At 47.5% G+C, this 25931-nt stretch overlaps 1 protein-coding gene across 3 annotated transcripts in view; it reads left to right on the top strand.

Moving 5' to 3' along the window:
* HDLBP (high density lipoprotein binding protein) overlaps positions 1–25931 on the top strand; it is a 92044-nt gene that overhangs the window by 49986 nt on the left and 16127 nt on the right. For all 3 annotated transcript variants that reach the window (XM_054038935.1, XM_054038936.1, XM_054038937.1), the window contains exons 12-25: positions 139–278; positions 632–736; positions 933–1046; positions 1476–1562; positions 1732–1863; positions 2943–3161; positions 4302–4523; positions 4836–5054; positions 7749–7887; positions 9034–9188; positions 17480–17584; positions 23626–23760; positions 25116–25259; positions 25541–25726. In XM_054038935.1, coding sequence (XP_053894910.1) covers positions 139–278; positions 632–736; positions 933–1046; positions 1476–1562; positions 1732–1863; positions 2943–3161; positions 4302–4523; positions 4836–5054; positions 7749–7887; positions 9034–9188; positions 17480–17584; positions 23626–23760; positions 25116–25259; positions 25541–25726 — 2102 coding nt within the window. The remainder of the gene's footprint in view (positions 1–138; positions 279–631; positions 737–932; positions 1047–1475; positions 1563–1731; positions 1864–2942; positions 3162–4301; positions 4524–4835; positions 5055–7748; positions 7888–9033; positions 9189–17479; positions 17585–23625; positions 23761–25115; positions 25260–25540; positions 25727–25931) is intronic.

Below are 25931 nucleotides of genomic sequence, written 5' to 3'. Positions count from 1 at the left end.
CCTTTTGGAGAGGCTGGCCTAGGGTTCAGGTAATCCCTATATGAGAGAACTGTTGTAATGACACCTCCTAGCTTCCAGTCCTGCACTGGTAGGTGTGACAGAATGGACGAGTGTTTCAGCAAAATCTTTCTCTTGCAGTTAACAGGATCAAAGATCAGTACAAGGTGTCTGTGCGTATTCCTCCAGACAATGAGAAGAGCAACCTGATCAGAATTGAAGGAGACCCTCAAGGTGTCCACCAGGCCAAGAAAGAGCTGCTGGAACTTGCTTCACGTATGGTGAGCAAGAAAGCACCACAGAATTGACTTTGACTAACAGAGACCCCATTAGCAATGTGTCTATACCATTTCTTATGACTACTTCTGGAATTAGAGCAAAGGTGGCCTTTCCCCACAACCAGCACTTGTGTACCATACTGTACTCTTGCTGGAAGCAGAGTAAATTTATTGTTTGTCTATGGGTGTTTGAGTCCACTTTTCAGCTTTAGGGAAAAGTAGCTCTAGTCTGGCATAGAAGATGAGTTATCTGAAAGACGTGACTGCCTGATCAATTGCCATCCCGCAAAATGAAGTAAATAAAGGGCATGGAACTCATCCTGATGAAAACATAATTGTCATCTATATGTTCTCAGGAAAACGAACGTACCAAGGACCTAATTATTGAGCAGAGATTCCATCGAACCATCATTGGGCAGAAGGGTGAGCGGATCCGGGAAATCCGAGATAAATTCCCAGAGGTAAGGCTTCTCCTAGCAAGCTGCAATTTGCAATTTGTGTGTCACTCTGTCCCTCCTTAGCAAGAATGTTCTTTAACACAAAGATCCTTTCTACTGAAGGGTTACTGATTCTTGGGACAGAGGAATTGTGCTGTGCTATGCCAATCACACCTTTGCATGTTACGTGATTCTGCCATTAAGTGACCACCTCTTGCAGGTTATCATCAACTTCCCAGACCCAGCACAGAAGAGTGACATTGTCCAACTTAGAGGACCCAAGAACGAAGTGGAAAAATGCACAAAGTACATGCAGAAGATGGTGGCAGACCTGGTATGAGAGCTTCCTGTGTTGTCTTCCCCACCTCCCAGTCTTTAGTTTTGGGACAGAGGATAACTCTGTGCTGACATCACACTTGAGCTTTGTCTGAAACCTTAGAATGTACAGCAGATGGGTGAGACACCTGCATTGTGCTGATGTTTAGTAATGAAGGGACAGCTCTTCTTCCAGTGGCTCCAGGATAACTGAGTGAGAAGGGGATCACCTCCCAAACCCATAGCTTCAGTCTGTTTTTGAGTTAATTTACTTTTCTGACCTTCTCTCATCAGCAGTCAGGCAACTTCTAGGCAGAATGGTAAACAAAGGCTCTTTTCCAGGTGTTTTAAGAAATCCTAACAGAAATAGAAAGGGTGAGGCATGACCAAGCTTGTTGGTGTGACTTCATCTCCTCAGCTAACTAATTCTATTCTTTCTTTTTGTAAGGTTGAAAACAGCTTTTCTATTTCTGTTCCCATCTTCAAACAATTCCACAAGAACATCATTGGGAAAGGAGGTGCCAACATCAAAAAGGTGACGTTGCTACTGGCCCTCAAATGTTCTACAAAGTTCCTTAATTCTCTCTGCCTTCAGCTACCTTCCACTCATCAATACCACCTGCTTGGTGGTGAAGTAAAACTTAGCCTTCCAGAGCTTCCTCCTCCATGCTCAACCTCAAACATGTATTTGTTTCTTATTGCAGATCCGTGAGGAAAGCAACACCAAGATCGATCTCCCAGCAGAGAACAGCAACTCGGAGACAATCATCATCACTGGCAAGAGAGCAAACTGTGAAGCCGCTCGCCACCGAATTCTCTCCATCCAAAAAGAGCTGGTAACAGGAACTGGTTAATTTAAGGTGTTATAAATGGAGCACAGAGGCCTGACAAAACATAGGTGACTTGACATCACCTTAAATACACACAAACGATGCAAACTAATTATACAGGAGGTAGTTAAACTTAAAGAATCCAGTCTCTTATGTGTTGAGTTCATGACTTGAATGTTAGCATGCTTAAGATCAAAGAGCCCAGCTTCTCAGCAAAAGATACTTATGGTCCTTTCCCATGAGGTTCTTGTCTTATGCCTAATTGTCTTGGCAGTTTCTTTAGTCAGGCTTCCGTATCCAGCTTATTAGGTTGCAAATCTTGAGAGCTGATGCTAAAAATCCTATATTAAAGACAGCTGAACTCAAGGAAACTTTAAAAAAAAAAAAAAAAAAAAAATTCTTTCATTGTTCAAATTCTGAATGTTAACCGTGCTAGCAACTGAACTGCTTAATAAAATGTTTAATACAGAGGTTGCTTTAATTTGAGACCAATCTCCCCAGATAATTGAGGACCACCAAATTGAACTGAGTCCTCAAAACATAGCAAGCTTTGTCAGGTCACCAAAGTAGGCAAAAAATCTACCTGCCTAATCCTGAGAACATCTAGGAAAGACAAGTCCAGGATACAATTTCCAGTGGTATGTATTGCAGCCACTTGTCTCCATGTGGAGGTTGTCATGAATCCAGCCAATACTTCTGACCAGAATCTTTTTGAATATATATTATTCATTTCTCTTCTGAGAGAAGCATCATCTACTAAAACTCTTCTTTGTGCCCAAAAGGTAACCATGCCATGGGAGGGGGGGTAATACTTTTCCCAGTGCCCATTATTGTGCTGGGAGACTGGCATGTGCAGGCACATCCAGCTGCTGCTTGGCAGATATCCCAAATCCTCTGCTCAGATTTGCTTTTTAATAAGCGGTTGTGTGGTCATCTCCCAATACTGAAATCCCCAATAATCTCAGTGTTCTGATATCCGCAGAAGAGGAACAGACTGCCTGGGTCTGCTTCCCCCTTACCTCAACAGTCTCCTCCCAACAAGTTGCCATACAATCCAATCTTAATGCCCTGGCTTCTTCTCCTAGGCGGACATCACAGAGGTTGAGGTCTCCATCCCCTCAAAGCTCCACAACTCTCTCATTGGTGCCAAAGGTCGCTTCATTCGCTCGATCATGGAGGAGTGTGGTGGGGTCCACATCCACTTTCCCACAGAGGGCTCTGGCAGTGATACCGTCACCATCAGGGGCCCTGCTCAGGATGTGGAGAAGGCCAAGAAACAGCTGCTGCACCTGGCAGAGGAGAAGGTGAGCCCTGCAAATAGGTAGAAGGATCAGAGCCAACCAATCTCTTCCCTCTTAATGTGTGATCGATCCCCCTCTGTGTGCCTTACCACAAAGAGGTGCTGGGTGGGGTGGACAGTATAAGGGGGGCCCTGTCTTTTGGGTCACTATACTCCTACTGTAAACGCAGTTGGAACACTGGTACCACCACTCCTAGGACAAGAGGCCCTAATCCTGGTGGTTTTCCAGTTAGTAAAAGAACTAGCTGCTTTGCCAGCAAAGTAACTTAACCCCCTTGTTTGATTTGCCCTTTGCTCAAATGCCTCTTTGGGTCAGGATGAAGGAGCAGAAACGTTGTGTGCGCGCACACACACACACACACACACACACACACCCCTCCCCCCCACTTGGAATTGAAACACACTGGTGTGTGACTGGAGTTAGTTAAACTCAGAGAGAGGCAACTTTCCTTCACTCCTCCCTCCTATCTGGCCTTAGCCCATGCCTGCAGATTCCAAATGAGTGGCATTATTTTTTCACATCCCTTGATATAATTACAGATGTAATTAGGGTCTCAAGTGACAGGACGTTACTCTAAGATGCATGACTGGCCACTTTATTTATTAACAAAACTTTCCTGGAAATGGCTGCCTGGTGAAAGTGCTGTGTACTCTCATGTTCTGGGCCAGACTCTCAGATGCAGTAAGCCTGCATAGCTGGCCAGTGGCGTGACACTAGCTTATCCTGCTATGGGTTTGGCCCATCTTGTGAATGAGCAGTTCTCTGGCTCACTTGGTCCTGCTCCCGTCCGCTTTCAGTACCATTTTAATCCTGCTGCATTCTTACTGGATTGCGTTGTGGCATATCTGAAGTAAGGTGACATCCTCCCAAATTGCAAGTTCTCATGGTGCAAACATTCTGATGCCTGGAGAACATGAAGTAACATCTCTGATCTTGCAGATACCAGAATGCTTCTAGTTTGTTTTTACTTTGAAAGATTGGATTTCTAGGCTGTCACACTAGTCATGCTTAGCCAAATGTGCATGTACACAAATTTATTCCAGAAGTTTCTCCATATATTCTGATGGTGAAATAATTGTGTTTGCATGTACTCTTGAGTACTCATTTGTGCTTTGTTCTCTGGCGGGGGCTGACCTCCATTAGCAAACTAAAAGTTACACAGTGGACCTTCGTGCCAAGCCAGAGTATCACAAATTCCTGATTGGCAAAGGTGGTGGCAATATCCGCAAGGTGCGTGATAACACAGGGGCCCGCATCATCTTCCCAACCTCTGAAGACAAAGACCAGGAGCTGATTACCATCATGGGGACCGAGGGGGCTGTCAAGGAGGCTCAGAAGGAGTTGGAGGCACTCATCAAGAATCTGGTGAGGGAGGCTTCCTCCATTCACTTCCGTCTTTCTAGCCACACTTCCCATGTGTGTTTCTCTGCAGCGTAGGTGGTAGCAGGTGCTAACCTGTCAGTTGGGAGGAACTGCTTGGCCCTGGATATGGATGACATGTCTATTTGAGAGGCCCTGGTAGGAGCTCAAGAATTAAGATATGCATGCTCTTCATTAGAGAAGTGGGTTGTGTGCAGTGTAGAGGAGTGTCCCATGTTGTGAGCTATGGAAGGGATTTTTTTAATCCAGAAGTAGTGCAATGAATAAACATCACTGTGTAATGTCTCCTCTCCGCAGGATAATGTGGTTGAGGACTTCATGGTGGTGGACCCCAAGCACCACCGACACTTTGTAATCCGGAGAGGGCAGGTTCTCCGTGAGATTGCTGATGAATATGGTGGTGTGATGGTCAGTTTCCCCCGCTCTGGCACCCAGAGTGACAAGGTCACCCTCAAGGGAGCAAAGGACTGTGTGGAGGCAGCCAAGAAACGCATCCTGGAGATCATTGAGGACCTGGTGTGTGTCCCAGCAGGCTTGTTTTATTAAGAAGCAGCCACTCTATTTCTTGCATGTATCACAAGTCCCTTTTCTGTACCACCCCTCCTCCCCCCAAAAATCCCCTGCTCCATGTAATGTGGAGGATCCTGTTTTTTGCCCAGTCTCTGACCTGAGGAACCTGGGGCCCATGTGACCTGCTATAGTGTATCTGACACTGAGCCTGGGTCAAAACCTAGGAATCTCCAGGATAATCCCCTAATTAGATCCTAGCCTAGGAAAGGTACCTGGCCTTCCCAGCGGCCTGGCTGGGAGGAGATATACGTCCCCTTTTGGCCTTCCCTTAGCCAGCTGTTTGGGTTGGCAGTTTCTTCTTGGCCAAGACTCTGCTGTGTTTCCTGTGCACTTCAATTCCTTAATGCCTATGAGTCCTCCTCCGCTCAAGGTCCCTGCCTCCCCTCTCATTGTAGGAGCAGAAGGGTGGTGGTTAGGGGTCCCTAATTCTCTTCTAGGTATCTTTCTGGCTTGCTCAGTTCAGCCCTTTGGTGTCTTCTGGGGGAGGTGAGGAGCTGTACTTTCAACACTGTCTTATTAAAGAGTAGCTTTCACTTGCTCCCGACTCTGACACATACCGATCTGGGAGATGGTGCACAAAGCACTTCAGGCAATGGGTGCTAACTTTGGGGTTCCTGGCTCAAGAATTGGAGCCAATCCTCCCAAGGCTGGCTCTTACAACTCACCAGCAGGTAAGTGCCTGTGATCTTGTCCTTGCCTCCAAAACAAGCTGTTCCCCAGCCTCCCTCCCCCTGAAGAGCCTCGTGAAGGAGAGGTATGCACATGGAAATGGAGTTCTGGTCTGTGGCCCTTAGTCAGGTGTGGGGTAGCTTTTGGAGGACAGGCTGTCTTTTGTTTCTTGGACACGGAGGTACAAGGGATTCTGGAAATGTATTGGACAGAATAACTGTTGCTCTGTCCCAACTAGGGCTGTCGATTAATCGCAGTTAACTCGCATGATTAACTCAAAATAAAAAAAAATAAAAAAAAAAATCTAAATATAGAGATATAATCTCATGACTAATTGCAGTTTTAATCGCACTGTTAAACAAAAGATTACCAATTGAAATTTATTAAATATTTTGGATGTTTTTCTGCATTTTTCATATATATCTTGTATTGTGTGTTTTAATTGAAATCAAAGTATGTATATTGATTACAAATATTTGCACTGTAAAAATGATAAACAGAAGAAATAGTATTTTTCAGTTCACTTCATGCAAGTACGGTAGTGCAATCTTTGTCCTGAAAGTGCAACTTACAAATGTAGATTTTATTTTTGTTGTTGCATAATTGCACTCAAAAACAAAACAATGTAAAACTTTGGAAGCTACAAGTCCACTCAGTCCTAATTCTTGTTCAGCCAATCATTCAGACAAACAAGTTTGTTTACATTTTCAGGAGATAATGCTGCCCTCTTCTCAGTTTCTGGTAACATTGTAAATAAGAACAGCTATTTGCGTGGCACATATGCTAAACATTTGTATGCCCTTCATGCTTTGGCCACCATTTAAGCGGACATGCTTCCATGCTGATGACACGTGTTTAAAAAAAATGTTAATTAAATTTGTGACTGAACTCCTTGGGGAAGAATTGTATGTCCCCTGATCTGTTTTACCCTCATTCTGCCATATATTTCATGTTCTAGCAGTCTCGGATGATGACCCTGCGCATGCTTTCATTTTAAGGACACTTTCACTGCAGATTTGCCAAATCTGCAAAGAAGGTACCAATGTGAGATTTGTAAAGATAGCTACAGCACTCGACCCAAGATGTAAGAATCTGAAGTGCCTTCCAAAATCTGAGCAGGACTAGGTATGGAGCATGCTTTCAGAAGTCTTAAAAGAGCAACGCTCTGATGCAGAAACTACAGAACCTGAACCACCAAAAAAGAATCCATCTTCTGCTGGTGGCATCTGATTCGGATAATGAACATGCGTCTATCCGCACGGCTTTGGATGGTTTTCAAGCAAACCCCGTCATCAACATGGATGCATGCCCCCTGGAATGGTAGTTGAAGCATGCGCATCTGGCACATAAATATCTTGCGAGTCCGGTTACAACAGGGCCATGAGAATACCTGTCCTCACTTTCAGGTAACATTGTAAACAAGAAGCAGACAGCAATATCTCCTGTAAATGTAAACAAACTTGTTTGTCTGAATGATTGGCTGAACAAGAAATAGGACTGAGTGGAATTGCAAGCTCTAAAATTTTACTTTTTTTTAATGCAGTATTTTTGTACATACTTCTAAATTTGTGAGTTCAACTTTCATAATAGAGATTGCATTACATTACTTGTATTAGGTGAATTGAAATACTATTTCTTGTTTTTTACAGTGCAAACGCTTGCAATCAAAAATAAATATAAAGTGAGCATTGTACACTTTGTATTGTGTTGTAACTGAAATGAATATATTTGAAAATGTAGAAAACATCCAAAAATATTTAAATAAAAGGTATTCTATTAACAGTGTTCTTGACAGCCCTAGTCCCAACCTTTTGCCTCCACCCTGCTCCCTTCCTGCCTATGACACACATGACTCTATGAACGTGCTATGATGACAAATCTTTGAGAATCGCATTTTGATCAAGTGGGAGGGAGTGCATGACAACAGGTGTCACCTGAATAATTCACCTGCATTCTCTGTCAAACATGCAGGATGCTCAGGTGACAATAGAGTGCACCATCCCCCAGAAGTTTCACCGCTCCATCATGGGCCCCAAAGGTTCCCGAATTCAGCAGATCACCCGCGACTATGGTGTTCAAATCAAATTCCCCGACAGGGAGGAGAACCCAGGTATGATGCTTTTGAGAACTCTACTTCACTAGAAGCTGAGGCTGTAAGAGTGGCTGTTCCCTACTTCAGTGTTGCGGGGGTGCTCTGAGCTACCCAGATGGCTGGGGGTTGTGCTGCTCCTTCAGAGGGAACCCAAGTCATGCAGTTTAAGTCCCTCCCTGCATAGGGGCGATGTGGGCAGGAGGGAGCCTTGCCAGTGGACACTGCTGCTTTGAGCTGTGCAGTCCTTAGCCTTCCTCCAAGCCTAACACTAAAACGGGCAACCGTGACAGCATCTCGTTCTCAATATGGACTAGAACTGCTGTCCTTTTGCTTCGGTCTCCTTTTGGCCTGGTTCTTAAAGGAGCCTAACTGCAATGGCAGGAGAGAGCTATTGTTTGGTGTGCAACAAACAGCAGTAGAGGTTCTATAAACTTAGTCTTTTACCTTTTAAACTCTTTTGGAAATGGAGAACTTTTAAACAAACCACCTTTCCTTACCCTTCTCCGACTCCCCCAAGTGAAAGGAGAATGGCTTGTTTGCTCCACTACATATTGCCAAGTTTGGTCTCTAATGTATACACCACACACAGCAAGGCTCATTGATTCCTGGCTGCCTTAAGTTTAACTGCACATGTTAAATAAGGTGTGAGGGAGGGCTGAGAGAGGGGGACATCACTTGGAGGTGGTGAACAGAGCATGAAACTAGACAACAGTCCTGATGGATGTAGAATATGCTGCTTTTAATATGAAATATTCTGGGTCTGTGCACTGAAAGAAAAGCAACTGGGAATGTGGGTTCTCAGACAGCAATGCTGGACTATGTGTAATGCTTATTACAATCTGCTGCTGCTGGGTAAGCAGGGGGTGCCATGCAGAAGGGGCAATAAGAGGAATTCTTTCTTGGGCTGGAGAGAGGCTGTTCTCCTATGTACAGAGCAGGGCATAATAGTAGCACTGATGATAGGTAACCTCTTGTACTAATGAAATGCTATTAAAATCTCACTTTCTTTATGGTGAAAGTCTGTCACCCTCCCTGTGTGCCTCGGGGTCCTGCTGGGCAAGGTGGAGGGTTGGTACCGATCTCTGTGGGAGTAATACCACTTACAGAAACTCAATTCTGTACTCGCTGAGAAGATTCTTATTCTGTTTGTTTCCATGATCTCAGCCCCTGCCACAGAACCAGCCATGCAGGAGAATGGAGAGGAGAGTGGGGAAGGAAAAGAAGCTAAGGAAACTGATCCCACTTCCCCAAAGAAGTGCGACATTATCATCATTTCTGGCCGCAGAGAAAAATGTGAGGCAGCCAAAGAGGCGCTGCAGGTATGTGGTGCTGCTGGGTCTCAGCAGGACTCTCCAGGCTCTTGTAATCTGCTTGTGTCCTGCAGCAGGAGGCTCTTTTGAATTCTCTGGGCTCTGGTACCAGGTGGCCTTGCTCAAGTTGATGTCCTCCTGGGGCTAACGTGGCATAGGTAGATTATGTAGCCTAAAGGAAAGGGGTTCCTTTCCTTATGTAGCCTAAAGGAAAGGTGTCTAGGAAGGAGTATGGCAGAAAGGGGTTTCGGAGTTATAGTGGACCACAAGCTAAATATGAGTCAACAGTGTGATGCTGTTGCAAAAAAAGCAAACATGATTCTGGGATGTATTAACAGGTGTGTTGTGAGCAAGACACGAGAAGTCATTCTTCCGCTCTACTCTGCTCTGGTTAGGCCTCAGCTGGAGTATTGTCCAGTTCTGGGCACCGCATTTCAAGAAAGATGTGGAGAAATTGGAAAGGGTCCAGAGAAGAGCAACAAGAATGATTAAAGGTCTTGAAAACATGACCTATGAAGGAAGGCTGAAAGAATTGGGTTTGTTTAGTTTGGAAGAGAGAAGACTGAGAGGGGACATGATAGCAGTTTTCAGGTTTTTAAAAGGGTGTCATAAGGAGGAGGGAGAAAACTTGTTCACCTTAGCCTCTAAGGATAGAACAAGAAGCAATGGGCTTAAACTGCAGCAAGGGAGGTCTAGGTTGGACATTAGGAAAAAGTTCCGAACTGTCAGGGTGATTAAACACTGGAATAAATTGCCTAGGGAGGTTGTGGAATCTCCATCTCTGGAGATATTTAAGAATAGGTTAGATAAATGTCTATCAGGGATGGTCTAGACAGTATTTGGTCCTGCCATGCGGGCAGGGGACTGGACTCGATGACTTCTCGAGGTCCCTTCCAGTCCTAGAATCTATGAATCTTTATTGCATCTAAACTTCCTGCCATTTAATGACTTGCAGGGTGGGTGTGAATTGACCTAGCCCCATAGGTGTTAAAGGCTCCAAGCAGTAGTGGGAGTTGCTTATGCATAAGACTTGTCCTTTCAACCCTCCCCCATAATACAAGAGCAATCAGTGTTTTCTGTATCGTTCCTCAATAAAGTCACTTCAAACCTTTTCCAGGCTGACTAGTTCCAGCCTTCGCAAGTTCTCATCATCGCTAAGGCCATGTCTCGACTACAAAATTAAGCCGACCTAACTTAGGTTGGCATACAGCTGCCACAGTAATTACATGTCTACATTTTGCTTCTTGTGTCAGCGGTGTGTCCTCACTAGCAGTGCTTGTATCAATTGTACTGTCAGTTTGGGGCGTTCTGGGACTGCTCCTGAAAGCCAGTAACCGTTGACAAAAGCACTACAGGGTCAACACTGACACTGCGTTGACCTAACTATATTGACTCTGACACTCATGGAGCTGGAGCTAAGTTGGCATAGCGGGGCAATTACATTGATGAGAGCAAAATTTAAGTATAGACACTTCCACAGTTAGGTCGACATAAGCTGCCTTGAATTATCCTAACTCTAATAGAGACCAGACCTAAGTGTTTCCATCCTTAATCTAATGACTTTCTGGGCCTTTTCAGCCTCCACTATATTTTAAGGTGAGGCTATGAAAATGAGACGCTGTACTCCAGAGGAGGCACCATTGTTAATTCTGAGTGTTCTTTAGTATCCAGTGCATTCTCATAGCTTTCACTGCTGCTGTTAGGCTTTCTTCTTGACCTACCCACGAAGACTTCCTGGTCTCTTTCCTAATGAATGGCTTAATGATCTTTTGATCAAATGTATTAAACTCTGCAGGATTCAGGAAGTGCCAGATCTTTCTTCCTTTCAGGACAGGTGTGGCTAATCTAAAGCACAGCAGGGCTGTCATTCAAAAGGCTTTGGGAGAAACTGACCTTGGATATTAGGAAAAACTTTTTCTTCTTCAAGTGATTGTTCACGTCCATTACACATTAGGTGTGCGCGCGCTGCGTGCATGGACGTCGGAAACTTTTTCCCTCAGCGGCTCCCGTCGAGCCGGCAGGGCCCTCCGCTTCCCGCCAGAGCGACGCCCCACTCTAGGGTGTGTATATATATCCCTGCAGGCCCGACCCTCCCTCAGTTCCTTCTTACCGTCCAAGGAGGCGTTGGAACAACTCTGTCTCTCGTTTGAGAGCGTCCCTTAGCATAGTCGTTAGTGTTATCTTTACAGGTGTCAGTTCTTTATTAGCTAGTGTTAAGCTTAGCAGTTAACAGTTCTTTAGAAATACTCAAACTTCATGTATTAGGTGTTTGGTCAACCCCGGCACCAGCCCTGGGCGGCGGGGCATGCCGCACACCCAAGGCTTGTGCCACGTGCAGTAAGCCTATGCCATTAAGCGATCCAGACAACTCGTGTCTCTGTTGCCTGGGGGAAGCACACCAAAAAGAGCGCTGCAAGATCTATAAGGCTTTCAAGCCCAGGACTAAGAAAGAGAGACCTTCGCCTTAAGCAGCTGCTCATGGAGATGGCGTTACAGCCCTCCACTTCAACGGCACCATCAGCCTCGGTGCGGAGTGCCCCGGCATTGGTCCGTGATCCGGCCCGGCACCGGCGGGGCACCCTAAGCTCACGGCACCGAATCAGCGAGAACACCTCCGGCATCGGTCGTCTTCGCCGACAAAATCGAAGGGCCAACCTAAGGCCCGAGGACGCTCCCCGCATAAGAGGGCAGCACCCACGAAGACCTCGAGTGCGTCTAAGGCTGTTGTGGGCCTGGCACAGGTCCCGGTGTCAGTGGCTCTGGCGCCGAAAGGCCCGTTGAGCCCCGGGATAGGCGCGTCGAGTGGGGAGGAAGGGCTGGAGGAGCTTTTGGAGCAGCCCTCCACCCTGGACACACTTGAGACAGCAAAGGACCTCGTTGAATTTTCCGCTGAGGGCCCCATCCAAGCTAAAGACATTCCGCCGAGACTGCCATCCAGAGGCAAGCCGCAATGGTGCGCCCATCATGGTCGCCATTTCGGCACTGTTCACGGCACCGGTCCCAGTCGAGCTCCGCCTCGGTGGACTCCCGGCTTCCCTCCATGCAGAGAGCTCCACAGCCGTCAGGCCTCAGTAAGTGGCTGGCACCGACCCAGCAGCCCTACTCAAATAGGCACCGGGACGTGTCAGTTACACGACCCCCGAGACCGCCCACCCGTAGTCGTTCCCGATCCCGTGGTCACTGGTACCGATCCAGGTCCAGATCGGCAAGACGCTACTTCAGGTCCCGGTCACGGAGGCACTACTTCCCGACCCCAGACCGGCACTGCCGTGGCCTTCCAGATAACCGTCCGTGGTTTCGGACGCAGACTCGGGCCGGAACGGCGGATATGCCCACAGGGCACAGGCCAGTAGGGACCACTAAGCCGCTTGGCATCCTCAATGGGGCCAGCCAGGACAATGGCCATTCTGGACCCCTTGGGCCTACCACCAGCAAGGCCCCCCGTCCAGGACCTCAAGATCTGGGCCCTCGGGACACCGGTCCCGCTCTCCGCAGTGGCGCCCACCCTCTCGCAAGGAGGCCACGGTCTCCAGACCACCGGAGTGAGAGGGGGCAGACTTGGCACCGAGCCCGGTACCGTCTCAGACTAATGTCATGGGACGGGCCCCAGAGGAGCGCCCGATCGGTGAGCAGTTGCAGGAAGACGAAGATGCGCAAAAGGCCCTGACCTCTTCCTCCTCCCTAGACGAAGCCGTGGCGGGCACAACAGTGTCTCGCCCTCCTCCGATTGATCATCGGGCTCACCAGGAACTGCTCCGCTGGGTAGCCCTCAATCTGGGCTTGCAGGCGGAGGAGACAGTAGAGCAGGAGGACCCCATGGTCGACATCTTAAGTCCGGAGGGCCCCAACAGGATTGCGCTCCCGATCATAAAAACGGTCCAGTCCAACTACAAAACAGTATGGCAAACACCGGCCTCCAGTGCACCAACTGCGAAAGGCGTGGAGAGGAAATACTTCACCCCATCTAAAGGGTTTGACTTCCTCTTCTCTCACCCAACTCCCTGTTCGCTAGTCGTCTCTGCGGTCAACGAACATGAGTGTCATGGCCAGCAAGCCCCAGCCCCCAAGGCCAAGGAGGCGAAACGCTTGGACTTATTTGGGAGAAAAGTCTACTCGTCCAGGGGCCTCCAGTTGAGGATCACTAATCACAAGCGATTCTGAACAGACACAACTTTAATTCTTGGGCATTAGTCTCCAAGTTTAAGGAATCCCTGCCTTAGGACTCGCAACCCGAGTTTACGGCTCTAGTGGACGAAGGGAAGGCGGTAGCTAAAACCTCCCTACAGGCCTCCCTTGACTCTGCAGACGCAGCTGCTAGGACAATCGCGTCGGGGGTAGTAGTGAGATGCTCGGCATGGTTACAGGCTTCTGGCCTTCCACCAGAGGTGCAAAGCACCCTTCAAGACCTTCCGTTCGAGGGGTCAGGCTTGTTTTCAGACCAGACGGATGCCAGACTACATAGCCTCAGACTCTCGAGCGACCCTCAACTGGTTGGGAATGCATACCCCGGTGACACAGAGGAAACCCTTCAAGCCCCAACCACCACAGAGGCAGTACCACCCTCCTCCTCGACAGGAACCGTACCGCAGACGCAGCAGGGATAACAGGCGGAGACTTAACAATACGCCTAACCAGGGCCAAAATCATGGCCAAGGCAAGCCGCAGCCAGGAAATAAACCAGGGTTTTGAAGCTGCGATCGAGGACAGCGTACCACACTATTCCGGATCCACCTCCTATGTTTCAGGGACCGCCTGTCCCGTTTTTACCGTGCTTGGTCACATATACTTCGGACCGCTGGGCCCTGTGGAGGTGGGCTATACCCTTCAGTTCTCCTCGCCCCCTCCCTCCCATCCCCCTTCCCAGTCCCTCTTCAGGGACCCCTCTCACGAGCAACTCCTCATGCAGGAGGTGCGGACCCTCCTCGCAGTAGGAGCAGTGGAAGAGGTCCCCCCGGACCTAAGGGGGAAAGGATTCTACTCCCAGGTATTTCCTGATTCCCAAAGCAAAAGGGGGCCTCCGTCCCATTTTGGACCTACGTGGACTAAACAAATTTCTGATCAAAACACGTTTCCGTATGGTCTCACTTGGAGCTATTATCCCATCCCTGGATCCGGGGGATTGGTACGCTACCCTCAATATGAAAGATGCGTATTTTCACATCGCCATCCACCTGGCCCACTGGCGGTTCCTGCGCTTCACCATCAACCAGCGCCATTTTCAATTTACGGTCCTGCCCTTCGGCCTGGCAACGGCCCCATGGGTGTTCACAAAATGCATGTCCGTGGTGGCAGCTTTTCTTCGGAAGAGACGGATGCGCGTGTACCCGTACTTGGACGACTGGCTCCTCGCGGGCAGGTCGGAGGCTGAGGTCTGCTCCCACATGACGCTGGCTCTACAGGTGTTCTGCAAGCTCGGCCTACTGGTCAATGTGCCCAAATCCTCACTGATCCCCACGCAGAGACTGGACTTCATAGGAGCAGTCCTGGACTCGGTGGTGGCACGGGCAAGTCTTCCGGTGTCACGGTTCTTGGCCATTCAAAGGGTCGTAGGCTCCGTCCAATTTCCCACGACTACAGCCAGGTGCTGCATGCAACTCTTAGGGCACATGGTGGCCTGCACACATGTAGTCAGACATGCCCACCTAAGACTCAGGCCATTACAGTTGTGGCTGGCCCAAACGTATCACCCCAACAGAGACCCTTTAGACCTGGTGGTGACAATCCCGTCTCAGGTGTTGAACTCCCTCCGCTGGTGGCTTGATCAGCAGCAGGTTTGTGAGGGGGTCCCCTTCGCTGCCCCGCAACCCACTCTGACGTTAGTAACAGATGCGTCGGACCTGGGTTGTGGGGCGCACCTGGGGGACCTGTGGACCCAGGACTTATGGTCCAGGGAAGAAAAGTTGTTTCACATCAATCTGAAGGAGCTAAGGGCGGTTCACCTCGCCTGTCAGACCTTTCACACCACCATAGGCTACAGCTTGTCAGTTCTGACGGACAACACTACCGCCATGTTCTACATAAACAAGCAGGGCGGGTCCCGATCCTCTCCCCTCTGTCACGAGGTGCTCCGCCTATGGGACTTCTGTATAGCCCATTCAGTCCACCTAATCGCAACATATCTCCCAGGGGTCCAAAACGGGTTAGCAGACCACCTCAGCCGGTCCTACCACATGCACGAATGGGCATTGAGACTTGACGTTCTGCATTCGATCTTCCAGAGGTGGGGGTTTCCCTTGGTGGATCTCTTCGCCACCAAGGACAACAGCCAATGCCCTCAGTTTTGTTCTTACCAGAACCTCAGCCCGGGCTCGCTGGCAGATGCCTTCGCGATTCCGTGGGGCGGGAGCCTGAGGTATGCCTTCCCTCCATTCCTGCTCATCCACAAGGTCCTCCTCAAGACCCGCAGGGACAAGGTGGCAGTCATCCTCATTGCCCCGGCATGGCCATGCCAGCATTGGTTCATGACCCTGCTGGAACTGTCCATAACCGCCCCGATTGCCCTCCCCCTCCATCGTGACCTCATCACACAGGACCGAGGTCGCCTACTCCACCCGAACCTACTGTCGCTACATCTCACGGCGTGGTATCTCTCTGGCTAAACGATACGGAGCACAGGTGCTCTCACCAGGTCCAGCAAATTCTCCTTGGTAGTAGGAAGTCCTCTACAAGAGCGACCTACCTTGCCAAATGGAGGAGGTTCTCCCACTGGTGTGAGCCTCACCACATACAGCCTCTGCGGGCCTCGGTCCCGTCAATTCTGGACTACTTGCTGGACCTCAAACGTCAAGCGCTTGCCCCCGCCTCAATTAAAGTGCATCTGGCTGCCATATCGGCGTTCCATCCTGGGGAGTTGGGAGTTTCGGTGTTCTCCAACCCCACAGTAGCCCGATTCCTAAAAGGAACTGGAAAGGGTGTTTCCCTATTCGCACCCGCCGGTCCCTGCATGGAATCTCAACCTGGTCCTAACTAAACTCATGGGGCCACCCTTTGAACCCCTAGCCTCTTGCTCTCTCATGCATCTCTCATGGAAGGTAGCGTTTCTCGTGGCCATCACATCGGCCAGGAGGGTATCGGAATTGAGAGCCCTCACTTCGGAACCTCCTTATACAGTTTTTCATAAGGATAAGGTACAACTGAGGCCACACCCTAAATTCCTTCCAAAGGTGGTCACGCATTTTCACATGGGCCAAGACATTTGTCTACCGGTGTTCTTCCCTAAGCCCCATACGGCCCCAAGCCACCGCAGCCTGCATACCCTCGATGTCCGTAGGGCCTTGGCATTTTATCTAGAGCAGACCAGGCCATTCCGCAAATCAACTCAACTGTTTATTGCCATTGCGGAGCGAACGAGAGGCCAGCCTATCTCGACGCAACGCTTGTCAGCTTGGATTGTGCTTTACATACGCACATGCTATGAGCTCGCCAACGTACCAGCCCCGGAGATCCGGGCTCACTCGACTAGGGCCCAAGCGTCCTCGGCGACTTTCTTGGCGCAGTTTCCACTCCAGGAAATCTGTAAGGCGGCCACCTAGTCGTCGGTGCATACGTTCACAGCCCACTACGCGATCCATCATCAGACCAGGGAGGACGCGGTGGTCGGCAGGACTGTGCTTCAATCGATTTGTTCCTTGACTCCTACCCTCCTCCAATGGTAAGCTTGTGAGTCACCTAATGTGTAATGGACGTGAACAATCACTCGAAGAAGAAAAAACGGTTACTTACCTTCTGTAACTGTTGTTCTTCGAAATGTGGTGTTCACGTCCATTACACTCCCCACCCTCCTTCCCCTCTGTCGGAGTCACCAGCAAGAAGGTACCGAGGGAGGGTCAGGCCTGCAGGGATATATATATACCCTAGAGCGGGGCGCCGCTCTGGCGGGAAGGGGGGGGCCCTGCCGGCCCGACGGGAGCTGCTGAGGGAAAAAATTTCTGACGTCCATGCACGCGGTGCGCGTGCACACCTAATGTGTAATGGACGTGAACACCACATCTCGAAGAACAACAGTTACAGAAGGTAAGTACCCGTTTTTTCACTAGGAGGGTGGTGAAGCACTAGAATGGGTTACCTAGGGAGGTGGTGGAATCTCCTTCCTTGGAGGTTGTTACGGTCAGGCTTGACAAAGCCCTGGCTGGGATGGTTTAGTTGGGGATTGGTCCTACTTTGAGCAGGGGTTTGGACTAGATGACCTCCTGACATCCCTTCCAACCCTGATATTCTATGATTCTATGAAACTTGCCCCTTAACTCTGCAGAGTGTTTCTGCTGCATAAACTCTATGCTCTTCCTCCCCCCCCCATATAGGCTCTGGTTCCTGTCACCACTGAGGTGGAAGTGCCCTTTGACCTTCACCGTTACATCATTGGTCAGAAAGGAAGTGGAATCCGCAAAATGATGGACGAGTTTGAAGTAAGCTGGGTTTTGTCTCCCTCCTTTTCCTGGATCCCAGAGATCCTGTTGCTGTGAATGCGGCCTTTTGGGAGTGCCAGGAATATGGCCAAATCCATGGCCCCAGCAGTCACTAGTGTGCCACTGGTATGGCAGGTAATGGACAACAAGTGTTTGTTTGATTCAGCCACTAGGAAGCTGCAATAAGAACACGAGTCTAGTATTTGATCCCTCCTCCCTTTCCCCCAGGAGTGGGAGGAATGGGCTATGCACTGACGTTCTGAACTGAATCACTCCGAAATGTCACCATCTTTCTGTGACAAATTTTGAAAGAGAAAGTAGTTTAGGACATACAGGTGAACGGTGATTGGGATAAAATATAACATGGATTTACAAAAGGTAGATCATGCCAGACCAACCTGGCCATACTATGCCATCTTTCTGCGCTGCTGCTGGTGGCAGCACTGCCTTCAGAGCTGGGCTCCCGGCCAGCAACCGCTGCTCTCCAGCTGCCGAGCTCTGAAGGCAGTGCCACTGCCAGAAGTAGTGCAGAAGTAACGGTAGCAGTATTGCAACCCCCACACAATAACCTTGTGAGGCACCCTCCCAACTCCTTTTTAGGTCAGGACCCTATAATTACACCCCTATGAAATGTTAAATAGTTGGAATAATGAAATTTATGATTTATTTCAAATCCAATGACACTGAAATTGACCAAAATGGACCATGAATTTAGTAGGACCCTAGAGATAGGCCATATGTCATTGTATGAAATCCCATCAGAGACTGCTAGTAGCAAAAATCCCCAGTGGCCAGAAACGGGTCACTAGATGGGGAGGGCTCTGAGTTACTACAGAGAATTCTTTCTCAAGTATCTGCCTGGTGGGTCTTTCCCACATTCTCAGAGTCTCACTGATGGCTATATTTGGGGTCCAGATGGAATTTCCCTCCCAGGTCAGATTGGTGGAGAACCTGTTTGTGTTTGGTGTTTTTTGCCTTCCTCTGTAGCCTTGGGGCATGGGTCACTTGCAGATTTAAACTAGTGTAAATGGTGGATTCTCTGTAACTTGAAGTCTTTAAACTAGAGATGGGCAAACTACGGCAAGCGGGCCACATCTGTCCTCCGGGATGGTCTTGCCCTGCCAGTCCCTTGAGCTCCCGGCCAGGAAGGCTAGCCCCCAGCCCCTCCCCTGCTGTTCCCTCTTCCCCTGCAGCCATGCCACCGCATGGACAGTGCTGTGGAGCGGCAGCATGTCTAGCTTTGGCTGGGCGGCGCAGCTGCCAGACATGCTGCTCTGAGCGGCATGGTAAGGGGGCTGGGGCAGTCCCAGAGGGCAGTCAAGGAGCAGGAGGCAGTTGGATGGGGCGGAGGTTGGGGGGGGGGGCAGTTGGGACGGGGAACGGGGGTTGCATAAGCATGGGAGTCTGGGGGGCCAGTCAGGTGTCGGAGCAGTCAGGGGACTGGGAGCAGGGGGAGGTTAGATGTGGGGTGGGGGGTCCCGGAGGGGGTGGTTAGGGGACAAGGAGTAGGGGGGGGTTGGATGGGTCGGGGGTTCTGAGGGGGTTAGTCAGGGAGTGGGAAGGGGGAGGGGGTGGGGGCCAGGCTGTTTGAGGAGGCACAGCCTTCCCTCCCTGGCCCTCCGTACAGTTTTGCAACTCCCATGTGGCCCTCGGGCCAAAAAGTTTGCCCACCCCTGCTTTAAACCATGATTTGAGGACTTCAGTAACTCAGCCAGAGGCAGGGTGGATAAAAATCAATGATTTTGTGTTTTAAATCAAAATCTGTTTTTTTTTTTTTGTTTTTGTTTTTTTTTTATTTAAATTTTTTTTTTTTTAATGCTTTTTGAGGGGAAAAAACTGATAGTTTTAATTAAGATACATTATAGTTCAAAGAGATCATGGAATAGGGATTATAAATTCTAATTCTATAGTCTGACAATATATTCATGTAATGTATAATAAAAGTTTTGTAAATGAGTTCCAATAGTTCACAGATTAGGGACCCAATCTTATGGGGTTCCAGAGGCTTCTGTATAGATTATTTAGGTTAATCTTTTTCTATCTACCCAATGGGACTCAGTGCTCAGTCTGGAAGATACCATGAGAGATGCTTAGTTTTGCACTTCTCAAACTGTGGATTTGTCTCTCCAGAGATAACATGCTTGTTAACAGCAAAAATGTTTTTTAAATAAATAATATAGAGGTGAGAAATAACAGACCTCAACCCTATTGTCCCTCTGCAAATTTGTATACACAGTCAATCCCTTACCTCTCTAAAAGTGCAAAGTTTCAAAAAGTTCAATGAATAGAAGATTGTTGGGGGCGGAATAGATCTGGACAAAAAGAGAAGAAGTCTGGAGATCAATGTGAGAAGGGAGGGACGGGCAGTAGAAACAAAAGTGAAACTGTTTGAGCAGCATATTCCAGAAGTCTTGAGGTCTTTCTGAGTGTAGCCTTCATTGATTTGAGATCTATCATACCATTCTCTCACTAGAAGGGAAAACCTATAATGGCAGCAGGCCGTAAAAGAGACCCAGTTTGAGAATATTTTAATGAAGTTCCTCTACCTGTGGGTAAGACAGGCATGTGTGCAAAATGCAGACAGTGCAGCAAAGAAATGCAAGGCCTGGTTGCTCGAATGAAACAACATCACGAGAAGTATTCCTTCTCAGGAGGAAGTTGCATTGAAGAGGATGAAAGAAACATGTCTGAACATGCAGGATCTTCAGGTTGGTCAACTTTTTATTTCATACTTCTTTCTTTAGGATTGCTTGTCTTCCTTCTGGACTATTCTTGAATTCTCATGTTTGAGCAAAAAATATAGTTGTTACTTTATGGTACTATCATTTTAGATGCAGTTGTGATTAAAAAATAGCTGAAATAGGCAGATCTTCCTTTTACAATTTCACCTTAAAGTATTACTGAGTGAATGGTGAATGCAATGAGTAATACTAAATGAGCAGTGTGGTGGTGGTGGTGGTAATAATAATTAATAATAAATAATAACTTCATTGACTTATTTTGTTTAGGAGAATCCATCCTCAACATACAGGATTCTGAAGACTATCCACCTTCAAGATCACCATCATTTTCTATAGTTTCAGAGTTATCTGCCAATGATAGTGTTTCAGTCACATCATGTATGTCACATAGCCACAGTATATCACCTGTAGCAAAAAAGGCGGGGGGAATCTCCATCGTCCAGAAACAACCATAGATAAGTTTGTGTTAAGAACCAGCAGATTACAAAAAGAGGTAATAGATGAGAAAATTGCCCGGTTTGTTTAGGCAACAAACTCTCCTTTCCATATGATTGAGAACCCACACTTCATTAACATGGTTCAGTCATTAGGACCGGATACAGTCCATCCAACAAAGCAGACATCACAGACAAATTGCTGGATAAAGAGTATGAAAGAGAAATTGAGCAGTGTGCAAAAGGTCTAGAGGGTGAAACTATTAACCTGAGTCTTGATGGATGGAGCAATGTTCACAATGATCCTGTTGTACGTGCTTGTGGGACAACAGAAGAAGGGAATGTCTTCCTTTCAGAAACAATTGATATATCAAGAAATGCACAGACAGCAGAATACTTACAAGAAGTAGCAGTGAAAGCTGTCACAAACTAGGGGAAAAAAATCAAATGTCTAGTATGCAGCTTGGTCACAAATAATGCTGCAAATGTATCCAAGATGAGAAGAAATTTAAGAGTGGAGAGAGTCCCAAACTAATAAACATACGGTTGCAGTGCTCATTTGATGCACTTCCTAGCCAAAGACTTCATTGTTCCAGAAATAAAGGCTAATGTTGTTGAAAATCGCAAAATACTTCTGTAACAACCACTTTGCAGCAGCTACTCTGAAAAAAGTGGGAGGAACCAAGCTACCTCTCCCACAAGACATACAATGGAACACAGTAGTGGACTGTTTTGAGCATTATATCAAGAACTGGCCTAATCTGATGACTGAACAAAATTGTGAAAAAAATAGATGGCACTGTCACAGCTAAAGTTCTCAACATTGGGCTTAAGAGAAATGTTGAAGAGATGCTGAGTACCCTGAAGCCTATTTCCGTAGCCTTGAACAAAATTCAGGGAAATAGCTGTTTTATTGCTGACGCTGTTGAAATGTGGAAGGAACTGAGTGAGATCTTAAAAAGAGAAATCTGCAATGATAGAGTTAAATTACAAGCATTAAAAAAATGAATGGGACAAGGACCATCTCCAGCTCATTTTCTTGCAAATATTCTCAATACTCAGTACCTGGGTCAAACCTTAACTGCTGGAGAAGAGGAGTTGGCTATAACATGGACATCCAGCAAACATCTCTCCATAATGCCAACTATAATAAACTTCAGAGCTAAGGGTGAACCATTCAAGAAATATGTTTGCTGATGATTTAAAGAGTCACACCAGTGACTTAAGCACTTGGATTCAGAGACTGAAGTGATCTCACTTTTAACAGCAGTAGCTTCTTCTGCTGGTGTAGAAAGAATATTTTCTTCCTTTGGACTAATTCATTCCAAATTGAGAAATCATTTGGGACCTGAAAAAGCAGGAAAGCTAGTCTTTTCTTTTCCAGATTATGAACAAACAGGAAAATGAAGGTGAAGACGACTGAGTTAGCTGCAGAAGCCGATATTTTAAGTTTCGCATGTTGAGCTGGCTGACAGTTGATTTAACTTTTTTTTGTTTTCTTTTAAAAAACATTTCATTTAACTATTTTAGTTAAAAACAATTTTAACAAAAACAGACCTGATGTTAAAAAGCTTGAATGTTTAACTAAATTCAAAAATGCATATGCTTGTTTTGTTAAAATATTATGTTTGCTGTTGAAGAAAAAGATCCAGAATATATAACATTGTTTTAATTAAATAAAACAATTTAAATGTCTGTCTGATTTTTCTCCTCCTAATACAGCATGGCAAAAAAATCCTCCAAATATTAATGATTAACCTGTTGAATTGTCGATAGTTCACCTCCCAATGACTTCATAAATATCTGCTTCAGTTACCTTTGGTAACTGGAATAACCAAACAATCATTCATTTTTCTGATATAGCTGTAAAACTAATCTGAACATTTTTTAAAAATAAATCACTTAAATGTATAGTAAAAAGAAGAACAGGAGTACTTGTGGCACCTTAGAGACTAACAAATTTATTAGAGCATAAGCTTTCGTGGACTACAGCCCACTTCTTCCGAAGAAGTGGGCTGTAGTCCACGAAAGCTTATGCTCTAATAAATTTGTTAGTCTCTAAGGTGCCACAAGTACTCCTGTTCTTCTTTTTGCGGATACAGACTAACACGGCTGTTACTCTGAAACTTAAATGTATAGTGTGTACCTTCTAAAAATGAAACCTACATCTATCTCTGAGTTGTGAAGAATATGTATTAAGGTTATAACAACCAACAAGAATGCACTTTTATGTAGAAATCCATGATTAGTCTTCCTGACTAGTGACTTTAAACCGTGATTTAAATCAATTTGATTTTAAATCAAATCCACCCTGATTACAGGAGTGGTTGGGTGAGGTTCCGTGGCCTGCAATGTGCAGGAGGTCCGACTAGATGATCATGATGGTCCCTTCTGGCATTCAAGTCCATGAGATGCAGTTAGAATTCACCTGGAATAGACTGGCACCAGTGTTTGATTTCTGCAGCCTCCTGGCTGATGCCCTGGAGGCAGGTTATTCCACATCTGCCTATTGCAGGGCTCTTCTGAAGCAACTGGTACTAACCACTGTCAGACGGGATACTGGACTAGGTGGACTTGCGTCTTGACCCAGACTGGCCATTCCTATGTGTACTGGTAGCCACAGGGCTGTGCTGCTCAAGCCTTTCCTTTTCCCAAACCTCACTAGTTTTGTGCAAGAGCTACCACATATCAGTTGCACAGTCAAGAACTAGTTACACAGTGATGAATTAAGTTTGCTTTGGTGGTGGTGGCCGTGGCAGTGATGCTGCAACCTCAGGTTCTTCCCCCAGCAGTGAAGAGGTGGCGTGTGGACTGGCTGAAGTGTGGGTCCATTGGCCCAAAGTGACCACAGGTGTTTGTCATTTAGGTGAACATCCAAGTCCCTGCCCCTGAGCTTCGGTCTGATGTCATCAGTATCACTGGGCTTGCTGCGAACTTGGACCGCGCGAAGGCCGGGCTGCTGGAGCGAGTGAAGGAACTGCAGGCTGAGCAAGAAGATCGGGTAAGCCCTAGTGCCACAGCCTGCTCCCTTGTCCCTCTTACTCCTAGCAGAACCAGCCCCCCCTCAACCCCCACCCCAAGTGTTCTCTAGCCTTGTGTAAAAGAGTCTGTGATATCAGAGGATGTATAGAGGCAGAATGCACCCTTGTAAATAGAGTGTATTTGGCCTGACATCTGAGCTTTTAGGGTAGGCACATGAGATGAAGCCTTTCAGGACACCCCCCCCCCCTCCCCCGCTGCTGCTGACAGCTGGGCGCCGCCCTCTGAACCTGGGCAGTAAGGTGAAAATGATCTGTGGCCTCCAGAACAACATTCACCTAGCTGGCAGAGAAGTGGAATCTCGTACGGATTGGGCTCTGCAGCACTATTGGAGGCAGCTTCCTTGGCCTAAGATAAAGAATTTAGAGTTACAAAGGTTTGTTTGCTTCTGCTTCAAGTGAACTTGAAGGCTGAGTTACAAGCTCCCATAACCCAAGTTGTTGCACTGTAACCAGGGCAGTTACGGCCCCGTTAGCTACTAACCTGATGGTAAGAGGACACTCCACTTTGTGTGTTACTCAAATGTAACTTTAATTAAAAAGATCAAGTGGATTCTAAATAGCCCAGCTGAGCAGTGTGAGCTGATGAAAAGGTAGTGATCGGGCTGTCCAGTTTTTTATCCTAGTTTAAACAAATAGGCGTGGCATTTGAAATGGGGCAATCTTTCCGCAGTGAAACCAGGCATACAGTAACTGGTTTGGCCAGTGGCTTGTCTCAGCACTCCTCCATGTGATCTGGAAGTGGAATCTGCTGTGTAGACAATGGGTGAAATCTTGGCCAATTGAAGTAATCTGGGGAGTTTTGCTATCGGCTTCAGTGGAACCAGGATTTGACCCAATAGCTTTTAATCATCACTCTGTGAGGAATGCTTCTGAGTCCCATTCTCTACCTTCATGTGAAGTGTGATAGTTTTGGTCATCCTCCCTGGCTCCTCTGCTCTGTAGTGTTCCCTCTCTACAGTACGCAGGACAGAACAATGAGGAGCTGTCATGAGCAGGGACCTATGGGTAAATGAGCAGAGGCTCAGCAGAAGCACAGGCCAGTGACAGATGTGCACACAACTACTTTGGCTCTGCAATCATGCAAATATGTTCAGGTAGTGCCACCCAGAGCAGCCGCTGTAGGACAACCTGGGGCATGTCAGAGGAAAGCAAAAAACACCCCCAGAATCTGCCTAAATGTATGGTGTTCCCCTTACAGACGGGATACTTGAGAGATGAAGGTAGAAGTTTGACATAGACAGGAATGGATTTAATTGGTCAAACCTTGATGTATACTCTGCTATAGCGCTCGAGAGGGTCTCCCTTCTCATTACAGGCCTTGCGAAGCTTCAAGCTGACTGTCACCGTGGACCCCAAATACCACCCTAAAATTATTGGAAGGAAGGGGGCAGTGATCACCCAGATCCGCACGGAGCATGAGGTCAACATCCAGTTTCCGGATAAGGATGACGAAAACCAGGTGAGGACTGGAGGGGGATGAAGCCTTCTGGGGCACAATAGAGGCTCTGAGTAGAGCACACATGACATTTCCAGCAGCTGCTCACTGCAAAATGCTGATCAAAGAAAAAAAAAAATCCCATGCCTGTCCCAGGCAGGCCAGTCTGACACTATACTTGGTTTCCAGCCCAGAGGCTCCTGTAGTATTGCCTTCCACTCAGACTTCTCCCCAAGAGGTCCAGGATGGGTTTGGTCCATGGTCCAGGAGGTCCATTCTAACTTCCTCCCAACCTGCTTTCCTAGTCCCAGGATCAGATCACCATAACTGGCTATGAAAAGAACACCGAGGCAGCCCGAGACGCCATCATGAAGATTGTGGGTGAGCTGGAGCAGATGGTCTCTGAGGATGTGATGCTGGACCATCGTGTTCATGCCCGCATCATTGGAGCACGGGGCAAAGCTATCCGCAAAATCATGGATGAGTTCAAGGTGGGCACAGAGAGTATGCTGGATCCATTGCAGAGGCTGCTGTACAATGGTTGGGGTAATTTGAACTATTACAAATCCAGGACTTTGGGGCTCTTAATACCCATGCTTTCTGCCTTCTGCACAAATCCTGACCTGGGCTGCAAAGGCTGGAGGGATGATAGTGCTGATGTTACAGGGAATCTCTCTGTGGGCTTGACTGAGACGG

This window comes from Malaclemys terrapin, chromosome 9 (assembly GCF_027887155.1).
Source record: "Malaclemys terrapin pileata isolate rMalTer1 chromosome 9, rMalTer1.hap1, whole genome shotgun sequence".
In the NCBI taxonomy this organism is placed as follows: domain Eukaryota; kingdom Metazoa; phylum Chordata; order Testudines; family Emydidae; genus Malaclemys; species Malaclemys terrapin.
Note: the sequence above shows the minus strand (reverse complement) of the source record. Positions and strands in the feature narration are given on the sequence as shown.